Genomic DNA, 26357 nt, shown 5'->3' on the forward strand with positions numbered 1-26357 from the left:
TTCGATTTTTGTGTGAAAACCTAAAAGTCCATTTTCTGGCTAAACAAGAAGTGCTAGGGCCAAAAGGATGGATATCTGTGATCACTTTTATTTCCTGCCAAAATTCGATTTTTTGAGTGAAAACCTAAAAGTCCATTTTCTGGCTAAACAAGAAGAGCTAGGGCCAAAAGGATGGATATCTGTGATCACTTTTATTTCCTGCCAAAATTCGATTTTTTGAGTGAAAATCCAAAAGTTCATTTCCGGCTAAACTAGAAGAGCTAGGGCCAAAAGGATAGCTATCTGTGATCACTTTTATTCCCTGCCAAAATTCGATTTTTGTGTGAAAACTTAAAAGTCCATATTCTGGCTAAACTAGAAGAGCTAGGGCCAAAAGGGTGGATATCTGAGATCACTTTTATTTCCTACCGAAATTCGATTTTTTGTGTGAAAACCTAAAAGTCCATTTTCTGACTAAACTAGAAGAGCTAGGGCCAAAAGGATGGATATCTGTGATCACTTTTATTTCCCACTAAAATTCGATTTTTGAGTGAAAACCTAAAAGTCCATTTTCTGGCTAAACAAGAAGAGCTAGGGCCAAAAGGGAGGATATCTGCGATCACTTTTATTCCCTACCAAAATTCGATTTTTTTAGTAAAAACCTAACTAAAATTCGATTTTTGATTGAAAACCTAAAAGTCCATTTTCTGGCTAAACAAGAAGAGCTAGGACCAAAAGGATGGATATCTGTGATCACTTTTATTTCCTTTCAAAATTCGATTTTTGTGTGAAAACCTAAAAGTCCATTTTCTGGCTAAACAAGAAGAGTTAGGGCCAAAAGGATGAAAATTTGTGATCACTTTTATTTCCTACCAAAATTCGATTTTTGTGTGAAAACCTAAAAGTCTATTTTCTGGCTAAACAAGAAGAGCTAGGGCCAAACGGATAGATATCTGTGATCACTTTTATTTCCTGCCAAAATTCGATTTTTTGAGTAAAAATCCAAAAGTTCATTTCCGGCTAAACTAGAAAAGCTAGGGCCAAAAGGATAACTATCTGTGATCACTTTTATTTCCTGCCAAAATTCGATTTTTGTGTGAAAACTTAAAAGTCCATTTTCTGGCTAAACTAGAAGAGCTAGGGCCAAAAGGGTGGATATCTGTGATCACTTTTATTTCCTACCAAAATTCGATTTTTGAGTGAAAACCTAAAAGTCCATTTTCTGGCTAAACAAGAAGAGCTAGGGCCAAAAGGGAAGATATCTGCGATCACTTTTATTTCCTACCAAAATTCGATTTTTTTAGTAAAAACCTAACTAAAATTCGATTTTTGAGTGAAAACCTAAAAGTCCATTTTCTGGCTAAACAAGAAGAGCTAGGGCCAAAAGGATGGATATCTGTGATCACTTCTATTTCCTTCCAAAATTCAATTTTTGTGTGAAAACCTAAAAGTCCATTTTCTGGCTAAACAAGAAGAGCTAGGGCCAAAAGGATGAAAATTTGTGATCACTTTTATTTCCTACCAAAATTCGATTTTTGAGTGAAAACCTAAAAGACCATTTTCTGGCTAAACTAGAAGAGCTAGGGCCAAAAGGATGGATATCTGTGATCACTTTTATTTCCTGCAAAAATTCGATTTTTGAGTGAAAACTTAAAAGTCCATTTTCTGGCTAAACAAGAAGAGCTAGGGCCAAAAGGATGAAAATTTGTGATCACTTTTATTTCCTACCAAAATTCGATTTTTGTGTGAAAACCTAAAAGTCCATTTTCTGGCTAAACAAGAAGAGCTAGGGCCAAAAGGATGAAAATTTGTGATCACTTTTATTTCCTACCAAAATTCGATTTTTGAGTGAAAACCTAAAAGACCATTTTCTGGCTAGAAGAGCTAGGGCCAAAAGGATGGATATCTGTGATCACTTTTATTTCCTCCCAAAACTCGATTTTTTGAGTGAAAACCTAAAAGTCCATTTTCTGGCTAAACAAGAAGAGCTAGGGCCAAAAGGATGGATATCTGTGATCACTTTTATTTCCTTCCAAAATTCGATTTTTGCGTGAAAACCTAAAAGTCCATTTTCTGGCTAAACAAGAAGAGCTAGGGCCAAAAGGATGGATATCTGTGATCACTTTTATTTCCTTCCAAAATTCGATTTTTGTGTGAAAACCTAAAAGTCCATTTTCTGGCTAAACAAGAAGAGCTAGGGCCAAAAGGATGAAAATTCGATTTTGTTAGTGAAAACCTAAAAGTCCATTTTCTGGCTAAACAAGAAGAGCTAGGGCCAAAAGGATGAAAATTTATGATCACTTTTATTTCCTATCAAAATTCGATTTTTTGAGTGAAAACCTAAAAGTCCATTTTCTGGCTAAACAAGAAGAGCTAGGGCCAAAAGGATGGATATCTGTGATCACTTTTATTTCCTTCCAAAATTCGATTTTTGTGTGAAAACCTAAAAGTCCATTTTCTGGCTAAACAAGAAGAGCTAGGGCCAAAAGGATGAAAATTTGTGATCACTTTTATTTCCTACCAAAATTCGATTTTTGAGTGAAAACCTAAAAGACCATTTTCTGGCTAAACTAGAAGAGCTAGGGCCAAAAGGATAGATATCTGTGATCACTTTTATTTCCTACCAAAATTCGATTTTTTGAGTGAAAACCTAAAAGTCCATTTTCTGGCTAAACAAGAAGAGCTAGGGCCAAAAGGATGGATATCTGTGATCACTTTTATTTCCTTCCAAAATTCGATTTTTGTGTGAAAACCTAAGAGTCAATTTTCTGGCTAAACAAGAAGAGCTAGGCCCAAAAGGATGAATATTTGTGATCACTTTAATTTCCTACCAAAATTCGATTTTGTTAGTGAAAACCTAAAAGTCCATTTTCTGGCTAAACAAGAAGAGCTAGGGCCAAAAGGATGATAATCTGTGATCACTTTTATTTGCCACTGAAATTCGATTTTTGAGTGAAAACCTAAAAGTCTATTTTCTGGCTAAACAAGAAGAGCTAGGGCCAAAAGGATGGATATCTGTGATCACTTTTATTTCCCACCAAAATTCGATTTTTGAGTGAAAACTTAAAAGTTCATTTTCTGGCTAAACAAGAAGAGCTAGGGCCAAAAGGATGAATATTTGTGATCACTTTTATTTTCTACCAAAATTCGATTTTTGAGTGAAAACCTAAATGTCCATTTTCTAGCTAAACTAGAAGAGCTAGGGCCAAAAGGATGAATATTTGTGATCACTTTTATTTCCAACCAAAATTCGATTTTTTGAGTGAAAACCTAAAAGTCCATTTTCTGGCTAAACAAGAAGAGCTAGGGCCAAAAGGATGAATATTTGTGATCACTTTTATTTCCTTCCAAAATTCGATTTTTGTGTGAAAACCTAAAAGTCCATTTTCTGGCTAAACAAGAAGAGCTAGGGCCAAAAGGATGAATATTTGTGATCACTTTTATTTCCAACCAAAATTCGATTTTTTGAGTGAAAACCTAAAAGTCCATTTTCTGGCTAAACAAGAAGAGCTAGGGCCAAAAGGATGAATATTTGTGATCACTTTTATTTCCTTCCAAAATTCGATTTTTGTGTGAAAACCTAAAAGTCCATTTTCTGGCTAAACTAGAAGAGCTAGGGCCAAAAGGATGAATATTTGTGATCACTTTTATTTCCAACCAAAATTCGATTTTTTGAGTGAAAACCTAAAAGTCCATTTTCTGGCTAAACAAGAAGAGCTAGGGCCAAAAGGATGAATATTTGTGATCACTTTTATTTCCTTCCAAAATTCGATTTTTGTGTGAAAACCTAAAAGTCCATTTTCTGGCTAAACAAGAAGAGCTAGGGCCAAAAGGATGAATATTTGTGATCACTTTTATTTTCTACCAAAATTCGATTTTTGAGTTAAAGCCTAAATGTCCATTTTCTGGCTAAACTAGAAGAGCTAGGGCCAAAAGGATGAATATTTGTGATCACTTTTATTTTCAACTAAAATTCGATTTTTGAGTGAAAACTTAAAAGTCCATTTTCTGGCTAAACTAGAAGAGCTAGGGCCAAAAGGATGAATATTTGTGATCACTTTTATTTCCAACCAAAATTCGATTTTTTGAGTGAAAACCTAAAAGTCCATTTTCTGGCTAAACAAGAAGAGCTAGGGCCAAAAGGATGAATATTTGTGATCACTTTTATTTCCTACCAAAATTCGATTTTTGAGTGAAAACTTAAAAGTCCATTTTCTGGCTAAACAAGAAGAGCTAGGGCCAAAAGGATGAATATTTGTGATCACTTTTATTTTCTACCAAAATTCGATTTTTGAGTGAAAACCTAAATGTCCATTTTCTGGCTAAACAAGAAGAGCTAGGGCCAAAAGGATGGATATCTGTGATCACTTTTATTTCCTGCCAAAATTCGATTTTTTGAGTGAAAACCTAAAAGTCCATTTTCTGGCTAAACAAGAAGAGCTAGAGCCAAAAGGATGGATATCTGTGATCACTTTTATTTCCTACCAAAATTCGATTTTTTGAGTGAAAACCTAAAAGTCCATTTTCTGGCTAAACAAGAAGAGCAAGGGCCAAAAGGATGGATATCTGTGATCACTTTTATTTCCTACCAACTTTCGATTTTTTGAGTGAAAACCTAAAAGTCCATTTTCTGGCTAAACAAGAAGAGCTAGGGCCAAAAGGATAGATATCTGTGATCGCTTTTATTTCCTGCCAAAATTCGATTTTTTGAGTGAAAACCTAAAAGTCCATTTTCTGGCTAAACAAGAAGAGCAAGGGCCAAAAGGATGGATATCTGTGATCACTTTTATTTCCTGCCAAAATTCGATTTTTGTGTGAAAACTTAAAAGTCCATTTTCTGGCTAAACAAGAAGAGCTAGGGCCAAAAGGATGGATATCTGTGATCACTTTTATTTCCTGCCAAAATTCGATTTTTTGAGTGAAAACCTAAAAGTCCATTTTCTGGCTAAACAAGAAGATCTAGGGCCAAAAGGATGGATATCTGTGATCACTTTTATTTCCTACCAAAATTCGATTTTTGAGTGAAAACCTAAAAGTCCATTTTCTGGCTAAACTAGAAGAGCTAGGGCCAAAAGGATGAATATTTGTGATCACTTTTATTTCCTACCAAAATTTGATTTTTGAGTGAAAACCTAAAAGTCCATTTTCTGGCTAAACAAGAAGAGCTAGGGCCAAAAGGATGAATATTTGTGATCACTTTAATTTCCTACCAAAATTCGATTTTTGAGTGAAAACCTAAATGTCCATTTTCTGGCTAAACTAGAAGAGCTAGGGCCAAAAGGATGAATATTTGTGATCACTTTTATTTCCTTCCAAAATTCGATTTTTGTGTGAAAACCTAAAAGTCCATTTTCTGGCTAAACAAGAAGAGCTAGGGCCAAAAGGATGAATATTTGTGATCACTTTTATTTTCTACCAAAATTCGATTTTTGAGTGAAATCCTAAATGTCCATTTTCTGGCTAAACTAGAAGAGCTAGGTCCAAAAGGATGAATAATTGTGATCACTTTTATTTCCTTCCAAAATTCGATTTTTGTGTGAAAACCTAAAAGTCCATTTTCTGGCTAAACAAGAAGAGCTAGGGCCAAAAGGATGCATATCTGTGATCACTTTTATTTCCTACCAAAATTCGATTTTTTTAATGAAAACCTAAAGGTCCATTTTCTGGCTAAACTAGAAGAGCTAGGGCCAAAAGGATGGATATCTGTGATCACTTTAATTTCCTTCCAAAATTCGATTTATGTGTGAAAACCTAAAAGTCCATTTTCTGGCTAAACAAGAAGAGCTAGGACCAAAAGGATGGATATCTGAGATCACTTAAATTTCCTGCCAAAATACGATTTATGTGTGAAAACCTAAAAGTCCATTTTCTGGCTAAACAAGAAGAACTAGGGCCAAAAGGATGAAAATCTGTGATCACTTTTATTTGCCACTAAAATTCGATTTTTTAAGTGAAAACCTAATAGTCCATTTTCTGGCTAAACAAGAAGAGCTAGGACCAAAAGGATGGATATCTGAGATCACTTAAATTTCCTGCCAAAATACGATTTTTTGAGTGAAAACCTAAAAGTCCATTTTCTGGCTAAACAAGAAGAGCTAGGGTCAAAAGGATGGATATTTGTGATCACTTTAATTTCCTTTCAAAATTCGATTTATGTGTGGAAACCTTAAAGTTCATTTTCTGGCTAAACTAAAAGAGCTAGGACGAAAAGGAAGAAAATCTGTGAATTCTTAAAAAAATTCGATTTTTTGAATTTTGTGAAAAGTTTTAAAAAGTTTTGTCAATACTGATAATTTGTTAAGCATTTTCTGTAGCATGTCTGTCCACCATATCACATAGCAGCTGTCAAAGTTAAACACCTTCATCACTACATGCTTATCACATGTATACTTTATAAGGAGTTTAATATTAGACCAAACTACTTACATACATATTTATGTATGTAAGTATGTGTGAATATGCAACGACTTTGTTTTACGCTAAATAGTTATAGATAGGGCTTAGGATAAACACAATTTATAAAACAAAATTACTCCATTTGAAACTCCATCTCGAAATACAACAAGCTCTGTAATTTTTAATTTTATTACGTTATTAGAGCGAAGAACTTATGTTCGCAAACGAATTGAAGAATCTAGTATGAATTATCCACTTATAGTTAAGGGGCTGAAATAAAATCGAAAAAAAAGAAGGAAAAAACTTGCATTTATGTATTTATTTGTTAAACCTCTAAGGAAATTTGTATCCGACGAATGAAATACATATTTCATTTTTTCACTTTTACAATTTATAAAAAATGTGTCTAAATTTCAACACGTTTTTTTATTTTTTTTTTTTCTATTTGGCTTCTTACACACGCATACTAAAATGTGCTAAATGTATAAATGGTGGTCATCTCATCCGTTTCCGTTTTTTGTTTTCATGATGTCCCTTAACAAAATGATTAATGTTTGGCTAAACTTTTTAGACTGATGTTTAGCAAACTAAAACCAACCAAATAAAATACAAATACAAATAATGTAAAAAATGGGCAAAAAATACAAATAAATATTTTTTATACAAAAATTTGAGGGCAGATGTTGCCAAAGTTGTTATTGTTGTTGTTTTTGCAGTCTAGCTAAGCCTGGTGACTTGAGTTGTTTTATATGTATTGACGGGGGGTGATGATGCTGTTCTAGATAATCTTATAAAATCCTCAAAAATTATTAGAAAAATGACAATTGAAACAAGTTTTAAAACGTGTTAAGCATATTTTGTTAACAAATACTTATAATTTAATCAAAAAAGAATACTATTTCTTTTGCAAAAATTATTATGCTTTTTTTAATAACTTTTTGGTTTTCTTAATAAATACTTTAATTTTTCTATTTTAATTTAAACTTTGTTTATTTAATTTGTTTCTTTTACTTTTTGGTTTTTATTTTCTTCATTTTTTCCATCGACTTTCAATTCCGATTGTACTCAGGGGAGTGATTGAATTGAACCACAATTCAACTTGAATGATATGATGATTAAGGGAATACCATACAGTTAGAGTTGTGCTTCTTAGTTAAAGTTAACTAAGTATAACATATCATTTTATATTGTAACTGTAGAACATGAAAACCAAACAGTTGAATGAACATTTAATTTGGCCAGAAATATTACTTTCATTTAAAAATCTTATTAAGAGAAAACCATAACAAAATGTCAGTAAGTTGATTCCTAATTTAAGGCAACAGTAATTTTAGACATTATTTAATACTCCTAATCCTATATTAGAATTTTTCATTTTCCATTAAGAGCCATTTAGCTAAGACAGGGAGTTGGCGTGAAAGAGAGGAAACTCTCTTATAAGGCACTTTATATGCAATGTCAAGTTTTTTAAGAACAGCTTCTATGTACATTTCTCTAGATTATAAGAAATTAATTTCTATGGAAATCTTTTTAATACATTTTATTATAATTTTATGAAAATATAAAACACACTTAATCAACAAAATTGCCAATCAGGCATGACCAGTCTGCCGGCTGTCAAAACAAAGAAATAAATAACCTTTCTTTTCTACTTGTATTTTATTTGTGTAATTAAATATTTAGTTAATACATACGTACATACATACACGCTTAAATACTTATGCAAATTATAAACATTTAATTTCCCATAATACTGTAATACTTAAATTAAATAATAACAATATTCTCAGGAGTGTGAGAGTATTCTACGAAAGTTGTAAATTTTTGTCTTGAGGATTAGCAGCCGGGTTAATAAAAGTGTCTAAATATATGAAATTTATTTAAAAATATTAAGATAAAGTTAAAATCTTATCTCCTGTGAGGTGGCAAATCTAAGTAAAGTAAATAGAAACTAGTATTTAATAAATCTTTATTTTAAATTCGTTAGTATTGTGTAGGAATGACTATGACATTTTTTTCTTTCTTCTCTCACTTTCTTAAGTAAATATGTATATAAAATGTACATTTCTATATATCACATTGGACCTTAACAGTTGACTATATTATTATCATCTTCAACAAATATTAGCTAAAAGATGTCAAACAAAACAAAAAAACAAATATTTAAATTATAATGTATAACTACTATATAAAATAAAATACAAATTTAAAGTTAATAGGCCAAATTAACCGTTAATAAAAAAGGGTGTAGGCAATTTGTAGACTTGTATGTTTTGCTTATTTCTTAAGAGCTTTTTTACTTTCTTCTTCTAGTGGCTTCTTTTCAGGTTCTTTGTGCATAATTTCTTCATTTAACAATTGCAATTCCTTATCGGTCGATTTAGGTGAATGACCATTCCAGTCTTGTAGAGTTGAGTCAGCAAAACACACATACAAAACACCAGCACCAATTAACATGGTAGCTGATATAAGGAAGACATGCTTCCAAGATTCAAACGTTTGCTGCAACAAAGAAAACGTAAATTTTCTGCAATTTTAAATTGTTTATAACTTACATTTCCTAAAGTTAAAATTCCCACTATATAAGGCGATATAAAACCGGGCAGCACACCAATCATGCCACTTATGCCCAAAACAATGCCAGCATAGTTGGGTGCTATGTCCACTATAGAGGCTAAGGGTCCGGAGGAAACAGCTCCATGAAACATGGTGGCTACGGTTAAAAATATAATGGCAGCTGTAGAATTATGACCAAAATAGGCCAAGGCAACCACAACTAGACCCTTTACAATACAACCTGTGGAAAGATAAAAATTTACATAACTAGAGGAAAGCAGGATTATATTAAGCTTACATATAGCTGTGGCCAATTTTCTTAAATTTGTGCGACTCATTTTATTCGATTTCAATAAATAATCGGCAAATAGCGAGAAACCATAGGCAAACAGCATGCGCATTAAGTGTGGTAAACCTGAGAGTACTCCAGTCTGTAAAACAAAAGAATGATAACATTTAGAATTTAATAATATTTTTAAAATAATGTCATTCTTACCGCTCTAATATTCCAATTATGTATAACTCTAAAGTAAGTGGGAGCTTGTGTCATTAGTGTAAAAAGACCCCAAATGCCACCCCATTGTGCTATGACATTCATCCAGACTGGTCTTGATGTTAAAATCGACCTCCAGGGTGTACCTTGAGCTTGTGCATTTGTTGTTTGAACCGAAGATCCTAGACTCTTTTCTATATATCTCAATTCTGTATCGCTTATACGTGGATGTTGAGCTGGACTATCGTATACGAAAAATAGCCAACCCAACCACCAACATGTGCCCAAAATACCACAAACATGATACACCCATTCCCAAGAAGCCCAATGCATCATATAACCGAAAAGGGGATAAAACAATGCTATGCCCACAGAACTACCCAAATAGGCAGTAACAAATTTACTTCTCTCATTGGGGGGTATCCATTTGGCGGTTAGAACATGCATGGCCGGCCAAGCCAAACCCTAAAATCAATAAAAAGAATTTAGTGAATTATAGTTTCAAAATCTTTCATGAAACTTACTGTTATTAGACCTTGTATAATACGCAACCAAATCAAAGCTCTATAATCCCAATACGAAGCCATGGGCATTAAAAAGCACATCCAACAACCAATGGCATTCGAAAGGCCAAATACCAATTTGGTGCCATATTTTTTGGCCAAAATACCACCCGGTATTTGAGTAATCCAATGGGCCCAGAAAAATGAACCCAACACCAAACCCTGTTGATATTCATTCCAGTGGAAACCCTCACTTTCATACTCAATCTTTTTGAAAACCAAAAGAGAAAGAAGAGAAGATTAATAAATATTTTTCCTATGAAATCTACAAAATCTTTACATACATTTGTCAAATTGAATAGATGTTTCTCTAAAGAATATTTACTGCCTTTATGTACAAGACCAGGAGCTACAGTGCTCCGATTGTTATCATCAGTATGTGTCAACAACTTACTGCCATTAACGGCTGCTAATATTGTATCATCGTTTGATAACGCCACCGGTTGTTTTAACGATTTACCGCTGGTCACTACCATTTCAACAATGGTTATATTGAGATTTATGCGGATCATGTAATTGACAGCAAATCCCACAAATGTCAAATACCATAAAACAGTTCGAGCTTGTACTGAAATGAATTCGAAACAAAAACAAAACAAATAGTTTGTAGAGTAGATGATAATTGACTGTTTTTCTGTTATATTTTAATATTTAATTACTTAATTGTAATATGGGTTACACAAGTTCTATGTAGGGAGGGAATGTGTCTTGTAAAGACCCAACAAACATTCTAGTTTTAAGAGGAAATTGAGAATCTGCAGCAACGGTCGTTATATAAAAAGGTTAAATGTATCGTAAGAGTGTACTATTGTCTGCTCTATAGTTAAGAGTTTCGGCTATGGCTTATAGTAACGATTATAATCCGATTTAGAGACTCGACTATGCTCTGGTCTACAGTCGAGCTTATAGTTTGATCTATAGTCTCGAATATTGTCTCGATTATAGACAAGTCAATAGTCTCTACTATAGTTTAGTTTGAAGTGTCGACAATGCTCTATATTGAAGACTTTAGTTTGATCTACATTCTAGAATATACCCTGATCTATAGTCAGGGTTATAACCTCTACTGATCTATAGTCATTTGTACTGAAATTTTTACTTGTAACTATGTATTTTGAAATTATGTTTGTTGGGTTTAGGCCTAAGTAGTTAAAACATATCGTAATGTTAGTCAATCGTAAAAACAGTTTGTATTATCTTAATTGTCATACATTTTATTACCACACGCGAAAATGTTCACCATAAATAATTATGTATATAATTATGCTGTATTATATTATTTTATATTTAGAGTTGTTTGCTTTTTTTAATTTTAATTCTCATACATATGCTTTTATGTTTTTTTAATAAACGGTGACATAAACCATTTAATTAAGAACATATTTGTTTAGTGCCTTTGTTATTGTTATTTATTTATAAATATTTTTTAAATTTTATTAAGACAATTGTCACATTTAAATAAACAAACAAGTTGTTAAATTTGAATAATATTTATTCAAAACTTTACTAATATGTTTGCTGGGTTAATGTATGTAAATTACGACTACCGTTTACCTTTAATATTGCATATCGGTATGTTTCGATTACCAGGTAATTATGTTGTAATTTTTTAAATACAACTGAATATACGTTTTAATTTGAATATAGAATATTGGCAATTTATAAATAGTTATAAACGTCTATAAACTTAGAAAATAACAATAATTTTCTACTTACCACTAGTCATTTTTATTGTCTTTTTAATTTATCTACTGATTGAAATAAAATAAATAAGAAACAAATGACGTATTTATCACAATATCTTCTCAGTAGTAGAAGAATTTTAGAGATGATTTTACAGGAACCAGCATTTACATTAACAAATGCGACGAAGTAAACATTTTCTTTTCAGTTGATGTTGTTGATGTTGTTTTGTTTACTTTTTTCAAATTTTGTGAAAACACTTCAAAAGCACTACGTTTAACAAAAACCGCAATATTTTAATCTTTTTTTTACAAATTATTGTTGATGGATGAAATTGATCCTCTGTTAAGTTGAGATTTTTTTCTCCAACACTCTGCCGCTCCTCCGGCCACTCTCACGTGTTCGAAAGATGATTAGTTGAATCAATGACGAACGATTCTATGCCCGCAATAGACAGTTATATTTAAAACTTTTTTTAATTAAAAAAGTAAACGAAAGTTTAACTGTAATTATTTAATACAAGAAATATAACAGCTAAAGTAAATATGTTTATACTAGTCAGCTGAACTAAACAAAAGTGCACAGAACTCAGCTGAATAAAACTTTTGTTTTCTTTCCCGTATGAAAAAAATAAGAAAATAATAAATGAAATTAAAAATATACTTCTACTCAGACGACCTTAACTGCTGCGAATGATCGGAATGATCGTAGTTATAGCAGCCGGCCAGCCAGTCAGTCAGAATAACTAGAGTAGAATGCGATCATTTGTTTGTGAATCAGTTTATTAACGACTCTCTCCTGGTTTTAAAGTGTGTATTTTCTTTAGAGACTGCAATAAAAGTATTTTTGTGATAAGCAGCACATTTTCTCCACAAGTAAATTGTTTTATTTGAGCAGCGTATCATTATTATTATTGTTATTATTATTCTTAAAGAATCTACTTAAAATGTACCTAGTTAGTTCTATAACAATACACAAATACATGCATACTTAAACATGTGTATGATTTATGAGTGGGTGGCAGGCAGCAGCAGGCAAATAAATATTTAGTAGGCAAGAAACCGTAATGTTTATTCAATACTTAAATTTCATTTTAGATTTGAGTGAATTTGTTTTGGTTATTGTTTTAAAATCGATTTAAAATTTGGCAGCATTTACGTGTTGAAATTCGTTGTAAATGTATGTAAATGATGATACGTTATCAAACAATGGAAACTTTGATCATCATCGTAGTCTTATATCAAAAATATCAGCTCAAGAAAAATAAAGTGATGACGATAAAGTATATGTCCATTTAGGTAGTTTTCAAAGATGATGGCGATGACCACATACAGAGAGTAATTTCACACACTATAATCGTGTCATCATAAATGTCATTCATATGTGCGAACGATGTTGGTTATCTTTATAATTTGATTTCTAACTTTGATATCTGAAATTATATTTGATTGTGGCTATTTATTATTTCAGAGCATTTAAAGAATTAATTATTTTTGTTAATGAATACTTGCGTTTTCTTTTAATAGAATAATTATCTATGGCCTTTCGTGCTCACAACATCTTATAAACAATAAAGATTCAGCGCATTTTACAACTGTTTTGTTTTATAATTGTTATTTTAAATCTTTAGATAGTAACGATCAATGACATTAAACGTTTTATGTTATTTCTTTTAATTTGTATTCACATTTATTTACGATTTGCAAAAAAAAAAGAAAAGAAAGAAGAATAAAATAACATTTAAACAAACTCTTTTAAAATAATAATAATATTCAATTGATTAGAGTTAGTATATAGTATTTATGTATGTGTTTAATATAAATGTTTGTATGTATGAGTGAAATGATATAAACAAATTCACATTTAATGTTTTATCGTCACCTAAAATGCAAAATAATTTAACAACAAAATATCCACTTTGATTTTGTAATGGATTTTGGCAAAAAAGTTTTAAAAATCATAATTTTTAAATAACATGTTTCTCCATGTCTATGGCTGAGATATTTCTTATTCCATCCTTATCTCTAAAATGTAAAAAAATTGTTTTACTCTTCTGCATTTTAGTTGACGATATGTATTGATGTGTGTGTGTATTATGTTGTACATAATATTGTTTTAGTTGTAATATTGAATAAACAATTAAAGGTCAGTATACATATTTTACGTTTGTTTTAATTTTTCTTTTTTTTAATATTATTTTTTTGATCCAGTCTATTCGGGATCATTATTAATATTAGTGCTATTTTCTAATAATGGTACCGCCGATAGGGGAAAACGAACCTCCCAGGCGGCTTCCCACAAACGACTCCACATTCATCCGACATTCTCGTAGGGCATGGCGGGACGATCTGTACTCATGCCGGGCGCTGAAGCAGTCGAGTTGCCGAATATTGAGGGGGGATGATGTTGTTGTTGCTGCTGTTGTTGTGTTTGCTGATGTGGATGCTGGGCTTGTTGGGGCTGTTGGTGGGGATTGTGGGTGTGATGTTGTTGTTGCTGAGCACCAGGCTGTTCGTTGCGTATCTGTGGAAGAGGAAACATTATGCCATGTGGCATTTGAGGATGATGAAGATGTTGTTCGTTGGAAGGCGGAGGTGGTGGTGGTTGTTGATGAGCTGCCTGGTGTTGTTGGTGGGCAGCATCAACATGTTTACGTTGCTCGTTCTGTTGATGGACCTTTTCCGCAGTTGTCTCCTCATATTTCTTTTGCAGTTGGAAAAGTGTGTGAATTTGTTGGGGAGCATGCAGAGCCACAGTGGTGGTGGATGTTTGCTCTCTTGCGTGCTGTTGCACACGATCAGCTTGCGATTGAGGCGAGGGCTCCTTTTCACTTTTATCGTACTTTTTTTGCAACTGGTACATGCTGTGCGAGAGTTGTGTATGTTGTGGTAATTGAATTTTGTCATTGGGTGTTGTATTTCCAGAAGATTTTCCAGAACTTGAAGACGATTGCGTATGATTGTGATGAGTTTTTTCTTGTTTCACTGGTGCCTTTTTCTGATACTTCTTAAGAACCTGAATAAGTTCGCCCTTTACATCAATTCTTATGTCCTCTGGCACCCGTTTGATTTCCTCATAGAGCGATAAAAGGAAGAGTTTGTCGGGATCACGACTCTTACGTTTTTTACTCTTCTTTGGAAAGGCATCCTGCATGAACTGCAGCAATTTCTCCTCAAAGGCAGCTTCACGATGAAAGGCAGCCGTAGCATGTTGTTGCCTTCGCATGAGATGAGGATGCAAGCCTCCAGAAAATGCCGGATGTGGTGGCATTATATTGTGCTGTTGCAAAGTCCCGGTCGAATTCGAATGGTCGCCATTATGACCAGTCATCTGAGATACTCCCGCTTGGCCGAATCCACCGGCTTGAGTGTCAGTGTGATTTGACGATCCTGGAGCATCGTTAGTTTCCCCATCGTTCGTGTGATGATCCTGTTGTTGTTGTTGGGCCGCATGTTGCTCTTTTTGATGTTGCATATGTTGCTGTTGGCCACTTGATACAGCGGCAGCAGTCAGTATGGCATCACAGAAGTGTTCGGGAACATAATCAAAACCAGACATGAAATTTTCGGGCTTCAACTCGCCGTTCATTTCTTCGTAAAAATATTCGGTGCCGACAATATCAATAATATCATTATCCTCTTGGCTGAGTTCAATCCCTGGGGGTGGGGATCCACCAGCCATTTGGCACCGTTTAAGCTCAGCAAGTTTCTTACGTGTTGTTAAACGCATATCGCGCCAGCACTAAAATTTTATAAATTTAATTATTAAAGTTTATAAACACAAGGTTAATTATATTTCTACTAACTTTTTTCCACTGTATTATAGTCTTTTTGGGTCCAATTTTATTCAAGGCTTCCTGGATCTTTTCCCAATACCATTCTTTTTCTTTTTTGCCCTCCATATATTTGGTCTCCCTCAACAGAGTGATTAGCATCTTTTTCTGGGGCTTTGTAACACGATCCTTGAATAAAATATTGAAAACCTTGAAATTAAGAAACGAAAAAAAGTCGAAACAATTCACACAAAATGCAGAGTACTTTATAAATAATCCTATCGAACTTAAATCTTTTACTCCCTTTTATGGAGCTATAAGGAGCCATACAATTGGAACATAGTTTGATTTTTGTAAAAGATAGGATTACTTTTTTACTTTAGTTGTAAAAATGTAAACAACAAATAAAAATACATCTTCACACCTGAAGGGGTTAAAAAAGATTTCGTCACATTCACAATGCTCACTATTTTGTGTAGCCAACTATTGTGATTGGTAAATTACTAAATATCATTGTGAATGTTGCACTTTTTTCTTTTCACAGGGCTTCCCTTTTTTTCTGTGGGAGCACCCGAAAATAGTAGAAGACAATCACTGGATTTTTCATTTCATTCTTATTTATTGTTTAATTTCTACACTAAAAACACAACAAATTCAATGCTACAACTTACCATTTTGGCAAATATAGATGCTAGATGTTTTCGGACAAATTAAGAACAATAGATTTTTAAGAAAATTTATAATTTTTTTCGCCAAACACTTTTTACTTTTTGTCTTTGCCACAGTTCGTCATTTTTCACTGACTGTCGTCGTCGTTCTCATCGTTAGTTCGTTTGTGTGTTGGTGCTGTTGGTTTTGTAGTTGTACTCTTGTTGTTGTTGTATTTTTTTCGTTTTCGATGTTTTCACATTCAACTGTCACACCCGCCATCTCACTCGCTCACTAGCTAAACACATGCTTCAGTCGCTAACGTCAAATACTCGCTGAAAAATTTACGAAGAAAAATTAATGGCCCAATAGGAAATTTCATATTTAAAAAAAATGATAAAAATTCGAATCAAAGCGATGACATTGTTAGCAACGCACGGATTATATTTTGTCTTGTACATTTGTTTAAATTTTTATAACAAGAAATTCCATTACACAAATTAATACTAGAAAACACATTTATTATATGTCTAAAACGGAATCAGAAAATCTTTGCCAAACATTTCCAATTGGCATTTAATCTCTGGCTTTGGCATTGTCGTTTTGTCTCTATCGTCGTTGTGTCAATTTTCTTTCTATTCGTGACAATGTTGCCAATACTTTTAAACCATACACAACTGAAGAAGCGTAAAAATGTTAGGAACTGAAAAATTTATTTAAAAAAAAAACACAATTTTAGAATGTAAAATTATTTTCTAATATAATAATGATCGTAGATAAAAGTAGAGACAAGATTGTAAAAATCCCAACGATTATAGGTATTTGATATATGGAAAGAAATATTTTGTAATTTGTTATATAGATATTTTAAATAAAAATTATTTTTTCTTAGAAAATTAAAGGATTTTTTGTTAAATTTCTATCTTTAAAGAATGTATTTAAAAAAAAAAAAAAAAAATAATTTGTTTTCTAAAAACGGCCTTCAGCCATGCTCGAATTCTTCTCCTTCGCTAAAAATGTGTTTTCTGCAAAACAAAATTTTTCTGGTTTCTGTTTTATATGTAAAAAGTACAACTTTGAGTTCTCATAACTCTGAAACTAAAAGACAATTTTTTATACTACTAAATTAAAAGAACTATTAACCTTGATTTATTAAAATACAATGCGGTTTAGGGGTCTAGGTTTATAACTAGAATTTATTTTTTTCCAAATATTTTTTTTAATTTTTTTTTATAAAAAAAAATTATATCTTGCTAATTACTAAAATTAGGATTTTATAATGCCGATAATTTGTTTGTCGTTATTATATGTATACAGGAAGATAAGCTAGCGGAAATATCTCCTTATGCTTTATCGATATCCTGTTACTAAAGTACAATTATAATAACTAGAAACATGCCTAAATTAACTTCGAAAATGTTTTCTGTTGAATCGAACTTACCAACAAAATAACACACCAGGAATTTAAGATAAGGCCTGTTCGGAAATTACGTTATTTTCATTTACTAATTTTTAAACAAAAATTTGTATGTCTATGCATAAAATGCGCATCATTTTATTTGCATCAGCTTCGCAAACTAATCATGAGATGCAATGCAGATTAATTTTCGAACAGGCCCATATTTTGCGTTTCGTTCCTTCATAAATCGATTAGATTAAATGATCAAAAATACTTGAATAAAATTATATTTACTAATTTCCAAAACACAATTGTAAAAAATCTAAATATGTAAATGAACCCAAACAATTTGATATAATAAAACGCATACTAAATCAATTTTCCATTCTTAAATAAAAAACTTTATTACATTTTGCAAAAAAAGCAAAAATAAATCTTCTGCACAGTATGGAATATTGACAAAAACCATAATTTTAACGGTAAGATTTTTGGTAGCGAGCACGGGCACCTGGACCACCGAATTTCTTGGGTTCGCAGCGACGTGGGTCACCAACCAACAAGGTTCTGTCGTATTGGATAAGAATGTCCTTGATTTCCTTCTTGGAAGCTTCATCGACATCTGCAAATTGAAAAATAAAAACAATTTCATATTATAAACATTGCATTTCAAAAGAAAAAAAAAACTAAAACACTAAATAAATGAACAATAAAATAAATGTTTTTGGTATATTTTTGGCAAATTATATTGAAAATTAACATAATTTTAAGGAAATAACCAAAAAATTTATATTTCCCGCAGTTTAATAACTCGTTCGAATGAATTTAATTGATTCATACAAACATCTGGCATTGACGGGACTAATTTATATTTCAATTGCAATTCTTTGTCCTAAGTATCATATTTGTAGTTGAAACATCACCCAAATTATTTATATTGTTTTAAAAACTAATTTGGTTGGTAAATGTTTAACCTTAAATTTGTTAATATATCTTGTCTCTTATCTTTCCTTGGAGAGGCATTATTTTCAAGTCCAACAAAAATCTGGTATATGCAAGAATATATAAGGATAATCGAAATATAAAAAATGTCTTTGGTGTATTTTGAACAAATTAAATTTGAAAAAATAATATAACTTTGTGGAAACACCCAAAAATTTAATCTAACCCGCAGTTTAAAAACTCGTTCGAATGAATTTGTTTGATTCATACAAACATCTGGCATTGACGGGAATTGCTTTTACTCATCACATACATATTTATTTATAAACTGTAGTTGAAACATCACCCAAATTGTTTATGTTCATTTGAAAACAAACTTGGTTGGTAAATGTTTAACTGTCACTTGGATTTAATATATCTTGGCTTTCATCTTTCCTTGGAGAGGGGTTTAATCAAGTCCAACAAAAATCTGGTATATGCAAGAATACTTAGGTTACTGTTATTTATAATTAATTTAAAGTAAATGTTGCTTTAACATCACCCAGAAAGTTTTTGCAAATACAACATTCTGGTTGGTAAATGTTTAACAATATATTTAATATGCCTGAAAGGTATCTTTCAAAGGAAATAGGTTTTATATTTATTCCAGTGAAAATCTGGTAACATCAGGCTTTTTATCTGTCAAGAACAAGTGTGATATACTTACACTTTTGGTAGAAGGCAATCAAAGCCTTGGAGATGGCTTGACGGATGGCGTAGATTTGAGCTACATGACCACCACCGTTGACGCGGACACGGATGTCTACACCAGCGAATTTTTCCTAAAAGTTAAAAGAAACACAAATTAGATTCAAATTCGCAAATCCTTAACAGGAAATACTGTTTTATATATTATAATCAGGGGGAATGATATTTTCATTTTGAACTCAATTTCGGGATAAGAAGTTTCATCACATCAAACCGAATTCGACTAAATATTTACAACATAATAATTCTTACCTTGCCGAGCAACAACAAAGGTTCTTGCAATTTGTATTGCAAAACTTTGGGTTCAATTTGTTCCAATGGACGACCATTGACACGGAGCAAACCACGACCGCGCTTGCAGTAAGCTACAGCGGTAGCTGTTTTCTAAAAAAAACAATAAGAAACATTATTATCAATATTCATTAGCACGTGGGAATCAACAAAATCTTTTTCCCTCTTTAAAAATGTTCATGTTTTCACTTTAGTCACATTCATATATTAAAGGAAATTTATCATCAAAATATGGCGTAAGCACGTGTGGAGAGAAAAAGTTTTCGTTTTTTTGCACATTTTACTGATATTTTTACTTACTTTACGTCCGAAAACTTGAACGGCGTGGATAGGTTCCCTGCGCTGAAAGCAGAAATTTTCTCAAATCATTAATTTTTCTGAATTTTTGATGAAAAATATTTTAACTCACTTTTGGTTGCATTTTGCTTGGCGACCTAGGTAGAAAAGACCGGAAACTCAAAAAGAGGCATTGAACAGTAATTCGTTCGTTAAATTTTGCTGTCAGTACAAAATAATCAACTCTGATTCGTTGTATTACAAACAGTGTTACCAACTCAACTTAAACGATGACCCATTCACAAAAACGTTTACATATACGTTTTTGTATTGTTTTATTATATTTTATATATTTTATTTATTTATTCAATATAACATTACAAAGCGTTTATAGTCAAAATATAAATATATATTATTTGGTAATAAAAACCCTGAGCTTACGTAAGAACTTAAAAATAATAATTAAAAAATCGTCACTATAAAGCTGAAAGTACACAACACACCCCGTTTCGATCTTATTTTATTATTTTTTTAAACTAACATTCTATTAAAGATCAAAATTATAAGTTTTTTTTTCATATTATTTATTACATATATTTTATATATATTCATATGTTATATATATTTAATTATCAATTAGAATTCATTCTATTAATGCTCAGCGTAAATACATATACCGTTAAAATAGAAAATATATATTGAAATTTTTAAAAAACACTTAAATTATTTTTTGTGGCATTGTTGTAAAAGTCAGGTTATAAAATGAAAAAACGTACCCGTTTTAGAGTCATTGATACCATTTAAATAAAATGTGTTGTACTGGCAACACTATACAATTCTTCGTTTAAATTTGACGAAACCTAATCAACGTAGCGCCATCTGGCAATTAGTAGCCAGAAGTGGCAAGTTTTTTTATCATGGTGTTTTTTTATTATAGATACTTTAAATGTCATTGTAGTAAATGACACTTGTAAGAAGTAGAAAGAAAAAATCTGGAAAAAGGAAATTTGATTTTTATAAAAGATTATAATATGCATTTATAAATAGTAGATAATGTCTAGAAAAGAAGTGAAAACCTACAGTAATTATCGCGAAAGTGATTTTAAGATTGAAAATGAGCCTGAAGAAGGTGAAATTATTGATGAATATGACCTGATAGTATCCTCTGATGAGGAGCTGTCCATGAGACAGCGAATTCGTGAGTTAGAAGCTGAAAATGAAGAAATTGAACAAATTGCTGTGATATCTAGAAGTTATGTTGATAAAATAAGTAAGTAATTGACAAATGTTCTTATCAGTTGTTGGTAAATGTAATAAAATGGCTACATGTAATATTTAATCTTAAGATCCCCTGCATACTCATTTGGAGAACAGCCGCGCTGCCCAAGTACCTACAGATGTATCTTCCATATCATCTACGGAGTTCGTCACACCAAAGAAACGTAAACGACGAAAAAGTAGAGAACATAAGAGAAAACATTGCCATCATCAGCATCAACATCAACATCAGCACCATCATCAATATGAGACACATCCTCGCTATGTAGAACAAGAAATACCTCTAAGGTCACGTTCTAGGAAAACCCATTGCAAACGAAGACAAAAATTGTTTGCAAAAAAACATCAAAAAGTCCATTCTGATCGTTACCTATATAAGGAGATTAATGCAGAAACTGTTTCACTGGATTCCCCCGAATCTTCTGATTCTTCATCTTCTTTAACCGATACTGAAAATTTCAGCAAAAGTTATTTTCCATTTAGTAGAAAAGATGACAAATATATATCGAGGGACACTTTACGTTTGGCTGTGGCGAGAAATTCAAATGAATCGATATTTCCAAGCAAAAAATCTTGTTTGAAAGACAAGTTACTAAGACAGGAATTAGTTGGACAGCCAGCAAATATTCCGATGGAAGATGAGCGGCAGGCGGTCAGTGAGGCTGTAAATGTCCCTAACGAGAATGCTGAGCAAGACGATGATGACGATGATGTACAAGTAATTGAAAATGAACCTGATATACAAACTATCGATGAAGATTCAACGGATTCATTGGAAGAAAAGGAACTTCGTCTGATTGCTTTAAAATCAGCTGTACTAAAGAAACATATGGCACGTAAAATGCGCAATGCGGAAGCGGCATATTCACCAACAGATTTTGATGAAATGCTTGCTTCGGGCAACTTGCCGCAAGACAATAAACTTGATGATCTAGAAGTGGTTGATTTAGATGCTGAAGATTCACAAAACGCTTGTGTCACAGTTAGTCCTGTAGCTTCGCCCCAACTGATGATATTGGAAGATCAGGAAGAAAGCCAACAAATGGTCGATTGCAAACCCATCGACATGGATATTGCCAATAGTGATAGTGATGATACAACAGTCGGCAGTTGGTCGAAAGAAGTCGAACCAGTTCTACCCACATTTCCTTTAATGCCTCATGACTTTGCCAATAATTTTCAATATGGCTACTATATGCCTGATTTACATGAACTGCCACCTCCTCCTCCTGGGGTCGACGACTATGAGGATGCACCCCCGCCACCGCCTTACCATAAAATGTATGCTTCAGAAATGCAAGACATGGAATTAGATAGTGAAGAAATTAGCGAAAGTCAACATTGGTTAAAACATAATATAAACTATACTCACGATATCAACGAAACACTTCCAGAAAAAACCTCAAGTTTACCACCAACAGTTAGTCACAAAGAAGATGTCGAAGATGAAGAGGAAGAGGCATTAAGAGCTTTATTGCTATCCAAATTTCAATCGCCCAAGAACCAAAAGAAATCTAAGCGATCAGTTGATGCTACTGAATCACACGACATTTCAAACAGTAATGTATTGACTGAACAATCCAACGCTATGCCAAAAAAACCTACTGAGTTTATTCTTAAAGAAGCCGTAAAGCGATTAAAAATCCACTCTCAAACTGAACTATGCAAAGAGGAGTCATCAGTAGAGTTTGATAATCCAAACAAATTGCAATTACCAACAAAGCCATTGGAATGTAATGAAAATAATCACGGTTCCTTAACATTATTGGAAAAATTAAGAAATCGACTGAATAAATATAAAAATCAAGCGCAAGTTGCAGAACATGTGTGTCAGGAAGTTAGAAATGAAAATATTGAAGATGAAAAAGATAGTCGAGAACACTTTGGAGAGACAATAGAAAATGCACCTAATAATTATAAGTGTAGTTTGGAAGATGATAGAGAACACCAGGAGTCATTCTCAAATACTTTAGAAGTAGCGAATACGAATATTGATATTAATGATATAACAAGACGACTGCAGCAAATTAAGGAAAATGTTTTAAATTCTATTAACAAAAAAACAACTCAAGAGCCTCCTGTGAATTTAGATTCAAAGCCACAAGTAACAAAACCGTCAACAGAAGAAATCATTACAGAAATTCCCCAAGAAGATAAAACTCAACCAGTTTTAGAAAATATAACAGAACTGCAAAAGCCATTTCATAACAATTTGGATAATATTGTTTCGAAAACCACTGAAATTAATACTAATACTGCAGCAGCAAAAACAGTTGAAGCCAATTTTGATGCCACTACTAAACAAACAACCTTTAAAGTAACGATAACTAATGGTGCCGTGTCCAAGCCGGAGAACAGTGATATGAATGTTAGTGTAATCGACCCTTCTCTTAAAGAGAACAAGGCCAATAATCTATCCAAAAATGTAAAATTAAAAGTTAATGTTAATTCAAAAAGTAAAGTCACATTTAATAGTGAAAGAGTAGTAAAAATTATAAATAAAACAACTGAATCAAGTGCGGAAACAAAAGGACAAGTTGTTAAGTCGTCTGCTGTGATTAAACCGATTGCAAATAAAGCTCAAGTCACTGCCGTATCAACATATCCACTATTGCGTCCCACTAAAATAGTTAAACCGAATAAGGTTATTAATACCAACTTCGATTTGAATCGCAGACAAATTTCACAAGCAACAGAATCAACATTAGCAAATAAACCAACGGAAACGACTAATCCGTTACCTAATGCAACTGATAATCCTCGTTTAATTACCTCCCTCGATCAGGTGAAGCACATGTTTAAAGTTGCTCCATTTGTTATAAGTGTTCAAAACTCATCTAATGAATCTAGCGAAGATGAGTGCAGCGGCGAGTACGATTCATTATATAAACCCCTGTACGATTACAATGATAATGCAAGTCCATTGAGCTTAACTTTGGAGAGTCCAGTTCGTACACCTTTACGATCGAACTCTCCAACAGAGCCTGGCATGGAAGGAAATACTATAAATAAAGACATGGAAAGAAAACTGGATACATTTTTAAAGAAAGCCAAAATAGTAGCACCTGTAAACCATCAAAGCAATGATACGAACCAAGGCGAAAAAACTAATAAAACTCCACTGGTATGTAATAAACTAAAATCTCTGTTAAAAAGTGTTAAAACATTTATAATTTTTAAACTGCTTTAGGCGGTAAGACATTTGCCAGCTGCGGCTCAAAGTGAATACAGAAGGCTGGTGCATCGTATGAAATTGTTGGAAAATAAACGAAAATCTACCAATGATGATGAAAATCCTAAAGACTGCAGCACTACTAACAAGATTGAAAGCGATTCACCACTTAAAGAAGATCTTAGTACGGAAAAGGATAAGGGTGATGCTACCAGTTCCACGCCGAAAACAAGTCTAGTTAAAAAGGTATTAATAAGAAATGCTACTACTACAAATGAATCACAAGTAGCAAATGGCTCTACTGTATCACCAAAGTTTCATAAAAGCAACGTTTTACGTTCCTATGAAAATTTATACGTTAAATTCGGGTATGTTCGCATTTTCAAAAGAATTTCTATAATGTTCAACACTCAGATGTTTAAAATATTCTTAATTTTTGGTTTTTCCAAGTGCGGGTATTGTCAATAATTTGGACAAGTCATTGAAATTAGTAGAGGAAGCAAAAAAAGCCAAAATAACAAAACTAAAGTTGGAAACTCGCCTGAAGGAATTGAAAGCAGAAATGGACATTTTGCAGAGCAAACATAAAGAAGAGCAACAGAAAATATCACGCATCTATCCCAGTATTTGCAGTACCAATGAAGTAATAACATCTTTGAAACAGAAACGCTCCAAAGTCTTTAAGGCGGCACTTAACTTGGGAAAAACTCTGAAGGGTGAGGACTACAGGTAAGTTAATCCCATGTTTGACGTTTTCAAGCGCTATCTTTAATGCAAATTTTCCATTCAGACTTAATAATGATTTAAAAGAAAGTATAACAACTAAAAGTAAACAGTTGGCGACGGAAATAAAAATTGTCAATTCATTGAAAGCCCAAGATGTGAGCAATATAGAAAATGCACTTAAACCTGGCACCAGTCCTAAGGAATTGACAGACAATAAAAAGAAAACTGCTGAGGATTGTAAGACAAAGTCAAATAGCGAAAATATAGATACGAAATTAAAAGCCGATACAGCAGTGGTTTCTGACGAAAGAGAAAAAGAGAAGGAAGAAGAAAAAAGGGAAAATAAAATCGAAAATCCTTTACAATCTGAAGTTGGCGGTAATACAGAAGTGCGTTTTAACAAAAGACAACAATTACATTTAAAGCAAAGATTCAAACAAAATCTGCTAAATAGAAAACTTTATTATGATTATATTTATTACTCTTGTATCTTGTACAGATTGTTGCTTTGTATTTATAATAAAACCATTTGTTGAGTTAGTTTCAGAATATGGAGGATCACGACACAATAATCCCAGTTAAAAACGAGGATACTAGTCGGCCGGACGTGGATACAAAAACGGACTATAGAGATACCAAAACGGAAGATTCTAAAGAAGCTTCGACTCTACCCTCATACATTTCCCCGCTAGAGCATTTAAGAAATATAGACAGGTAGTAGATACTGATATAATATTTCTTTCCATTTAACAAATATGCACAATTGTTTTTGTTTCTGCCTGTTATTTTGTTGTAAATGCACAGCAATATGGATCCTAATGGAGTTGTTTGCCCCTATGATCTCATGGGAAATTGTGAAGATGTTACTTGTAAATATGTACACATAACTCCAAAAGCTAAAACTTAGTAAATCAAACATTTTTTCATTCAGGGTAAGTTTTATATATGTATATGCATAAGAACCTAAAACCTAAACCTACCTAAAATTTACATTCGTAAGCTAATCTAAAAAAACATTCCTTCCGCCGAAAGGGGAAGGAAGTTATAATTCAGTATAAAATCGGTGTCTTTTTGGCGTTGTAGGCTTTCTTTCTGTTTTCTTATGATTTTATTTATTGCATTTCACAATTATAATTGTAAATACATTCGAATTTATATATTTTTGTTGTTTGTAGAATTTTTTACAAAAAGTTGTTATTTTCCTCTATTAGTTTTATTCTTTTATTTTATTTCATTCTAAATCATGTAATCATTTCATTTAAAAAAATTATCAAAGTGCCATTATTAATTACAAAAGAAAAAGACAGTTTTTAACTTATTTAGGAAAGAGAACAAAAAGACAACCGATTTTATAATTATTTTTTTTTTTATTATAATTTTTTACGATTTTATAATGTTATGCTAAGAAAAAACAAATGGAAATTATAATAATAACTAAG

General features: G+C 32.4%; 4 protein-coding genes across 5 annotated transcripts; 1 reads left to right on the forward strand and 3 right to left on the reverse strand.

The window, feature by feature from the left end:
• Positions 1-8327: 8327 nt before the first annotated feature.
• Positions 8328-12428, reverse strand: LOC119600083 (sialin-like). The gene is made up of 7 exons (XM_037950126.1): positions 11704-12428; positions 10272-10555; positions 9949-10194; positions 9428-9889; positions 9230-9362; positions 8931-9172; positions 8328-8877 (listed from the first exon to the last, which is right to left on the reverse strand). The coding sequence occupies exons 1-7, from the start codon at positions 11711-11713 to the stop codon at positions 8653-8655; spliced, it is 1602 nt and encodes a 533-aa protein (XP_037806054.1). The 5' UTR covers positions 11714-12428; the 3' UTR covers positions 8328-8652.
• On the reverse strand, positions 12047-16412 carry LOC119600082 (mediator of RNA polymerase II transcription subunit 15). 2 transcript variants are annotated; one of them, XM_037950124.1, is made up of 3 exons: positions 16114-16412; positions 15476-15652; positions 12047-15411 (listed from the first exon to the last, which is right to left on the reverse strand). In XM_037950124.1, exons 1-3 carry the CDS (start codon positions 16114-16116, stop codon positions 13984-13986), a joined length of 1608 nt encoding a protein of 535 aa, XP_037806052.1. In that variant the 5' UTR covers positions 16117-16412; the 3' UTR covers positions 12047-13983. The 2 variants fall into 2 exon arrangements, with proteins under 2 accessions (XP_037806052.1, XP_037806053.1); XM_037950125.1 differs by having other exon boundaries at positions 12541-15411; positions 15476-15631; positions 16114-16384.
• Positions 16413-17863: 1451 nt separating this feature from the next.
• Positions 17864-20025, reverse strand: LOC119600115 (40S ribosomal protein S16). The gene is made up of 5 exons (XM_037950183.1): positions 19876-20025; positions 19767-19808; positions 19428-19559; positions 19135-19249; positions 17864-18108 (listed from the first exon to the last, which is right to left on the reverse strand). Exons 1-5 carry the CDS (start codon positions 19885-19887, stop codon positions 17963-17965), a joined length of 447 nt encoding a protein of 148 aa, XP_037806111.1. The 5' UTR covers positions 19888-20025; the 3' UTR covers positions 17864-17962.
• Positions 20026-20679: 654 nt separating this feature from the next.
• Positions 20680-26274, forward strand: LOC119600089 (titin). The gene is made up of 7 exons (XM_037950142.1): positions 20680-21012; positions 21089-24144; positions 24211-24560; positions 24643-24921; positions 24983-25307; positions 25460-25632; positions 25723-26274. The coding sequence occupies exons 1-7, from the start codon at positions 20796-20798 to the stop codon at positions 25823-25825; spliced, it is 4503 nt and encodes a 1500-aa protein (XP_037806070.1). The 5' UTR covers positions 20680-20795; the 3' UTR covers positions 25826-26274.
• The last annotated feature ends 83 nt before the right edge of the window (positions 26275-26357 follow it).

This window comes from Lucilia sericata, unplaced genomic scaffold, assembly GCF_015586225.1.
Source record: "Lucilia sericata isolate MDLA Ls3-8-SP2 unplaced genomic scaffold, ASM1558622v1 Contig000104F_arrow, whole genome shotgun sequence".
Classification (NCBI taxonomy): Eukaryota; Metazoa; Arthropoda; class Insecta; order Diptera; family Calliphoridae; genus Lucilia; species Lucilia sericata.

What these genes read in the sequence shown, in the direction of transcription:
- LOC119600115 (XM_037950183.1), bottom strand. An exon ending in CTTTGTTGTTGCTCGGCAAG is followed by an intron (nt 19,250 to 19,427) that starts GTAAGAATTATT and finishes TTTAACTTTTAG; the next exon opens with GAAAAATTCGCTGGTGTAGA. An exon ending in GATTGCCTTCTACCAAAAGT is followed by an intron (nt 18,109 to 19,134) that starts GTAAGTATATCA and finishes TTCAATTTGCAG; the next exon opens with ATGTCGATGAAGCTTCCAAG.
- LOC119600082 (XM_037950124.1), bottom strand. An exon ending in CTATAATACAGTGGAAAAAA is followed by an intron (nt 15,412 to 15,475) that starts GTTAGTAGAAAT and finishes ATAAAATTTTAG; the next exon opens with TGCTGGCGCGATATGCGTTT.
- LOC119600089 (XM_037950142.1), top strand. Translation starts at nt 20,796, where the DNA reads ATGTCTAGAAAAGAAGTGAAAACCTACAGTAATTATCGCGAAAGTGAT. An exon ending in CTGAAGGGTGAGGACTACAG is followed by an intron (nt 24,922 to 24,982) that starts GTAAGTTAATCC and finishes TTTTCCATTCAG; the next exon opens with ACTTAATAATGATTTAAAAG. An exon ending in CATTTAAGAAATATAGACAG is followed by an intron (nt 25,633 to 25,722) that starts GTAGTAGATACT and finishes GTAAATGCACAG; the next exon opens with CAATATGGATCCTAATGGAG.
- LOC119600083 (XM_037950126.1), bottom strand. An exon ending in ATAATTGGAATATTAGAGCG is followed by an intron (nt 9,363 to 9,427) that starts GTAAGAATGACA and finishes TTTGTTTTACAG; the next exon opens with ACTGGAGTACTCTCAGGTTT. An exon ending in GAATTTTAACTTTAGGAAAT is followed by an intron (nt 8,878 to 8,930) that starts GTAAGTTATAAA and finishes TCTTTGTTGCAG; the next exon opens with CAAACGTTTGAATCTTGGAA.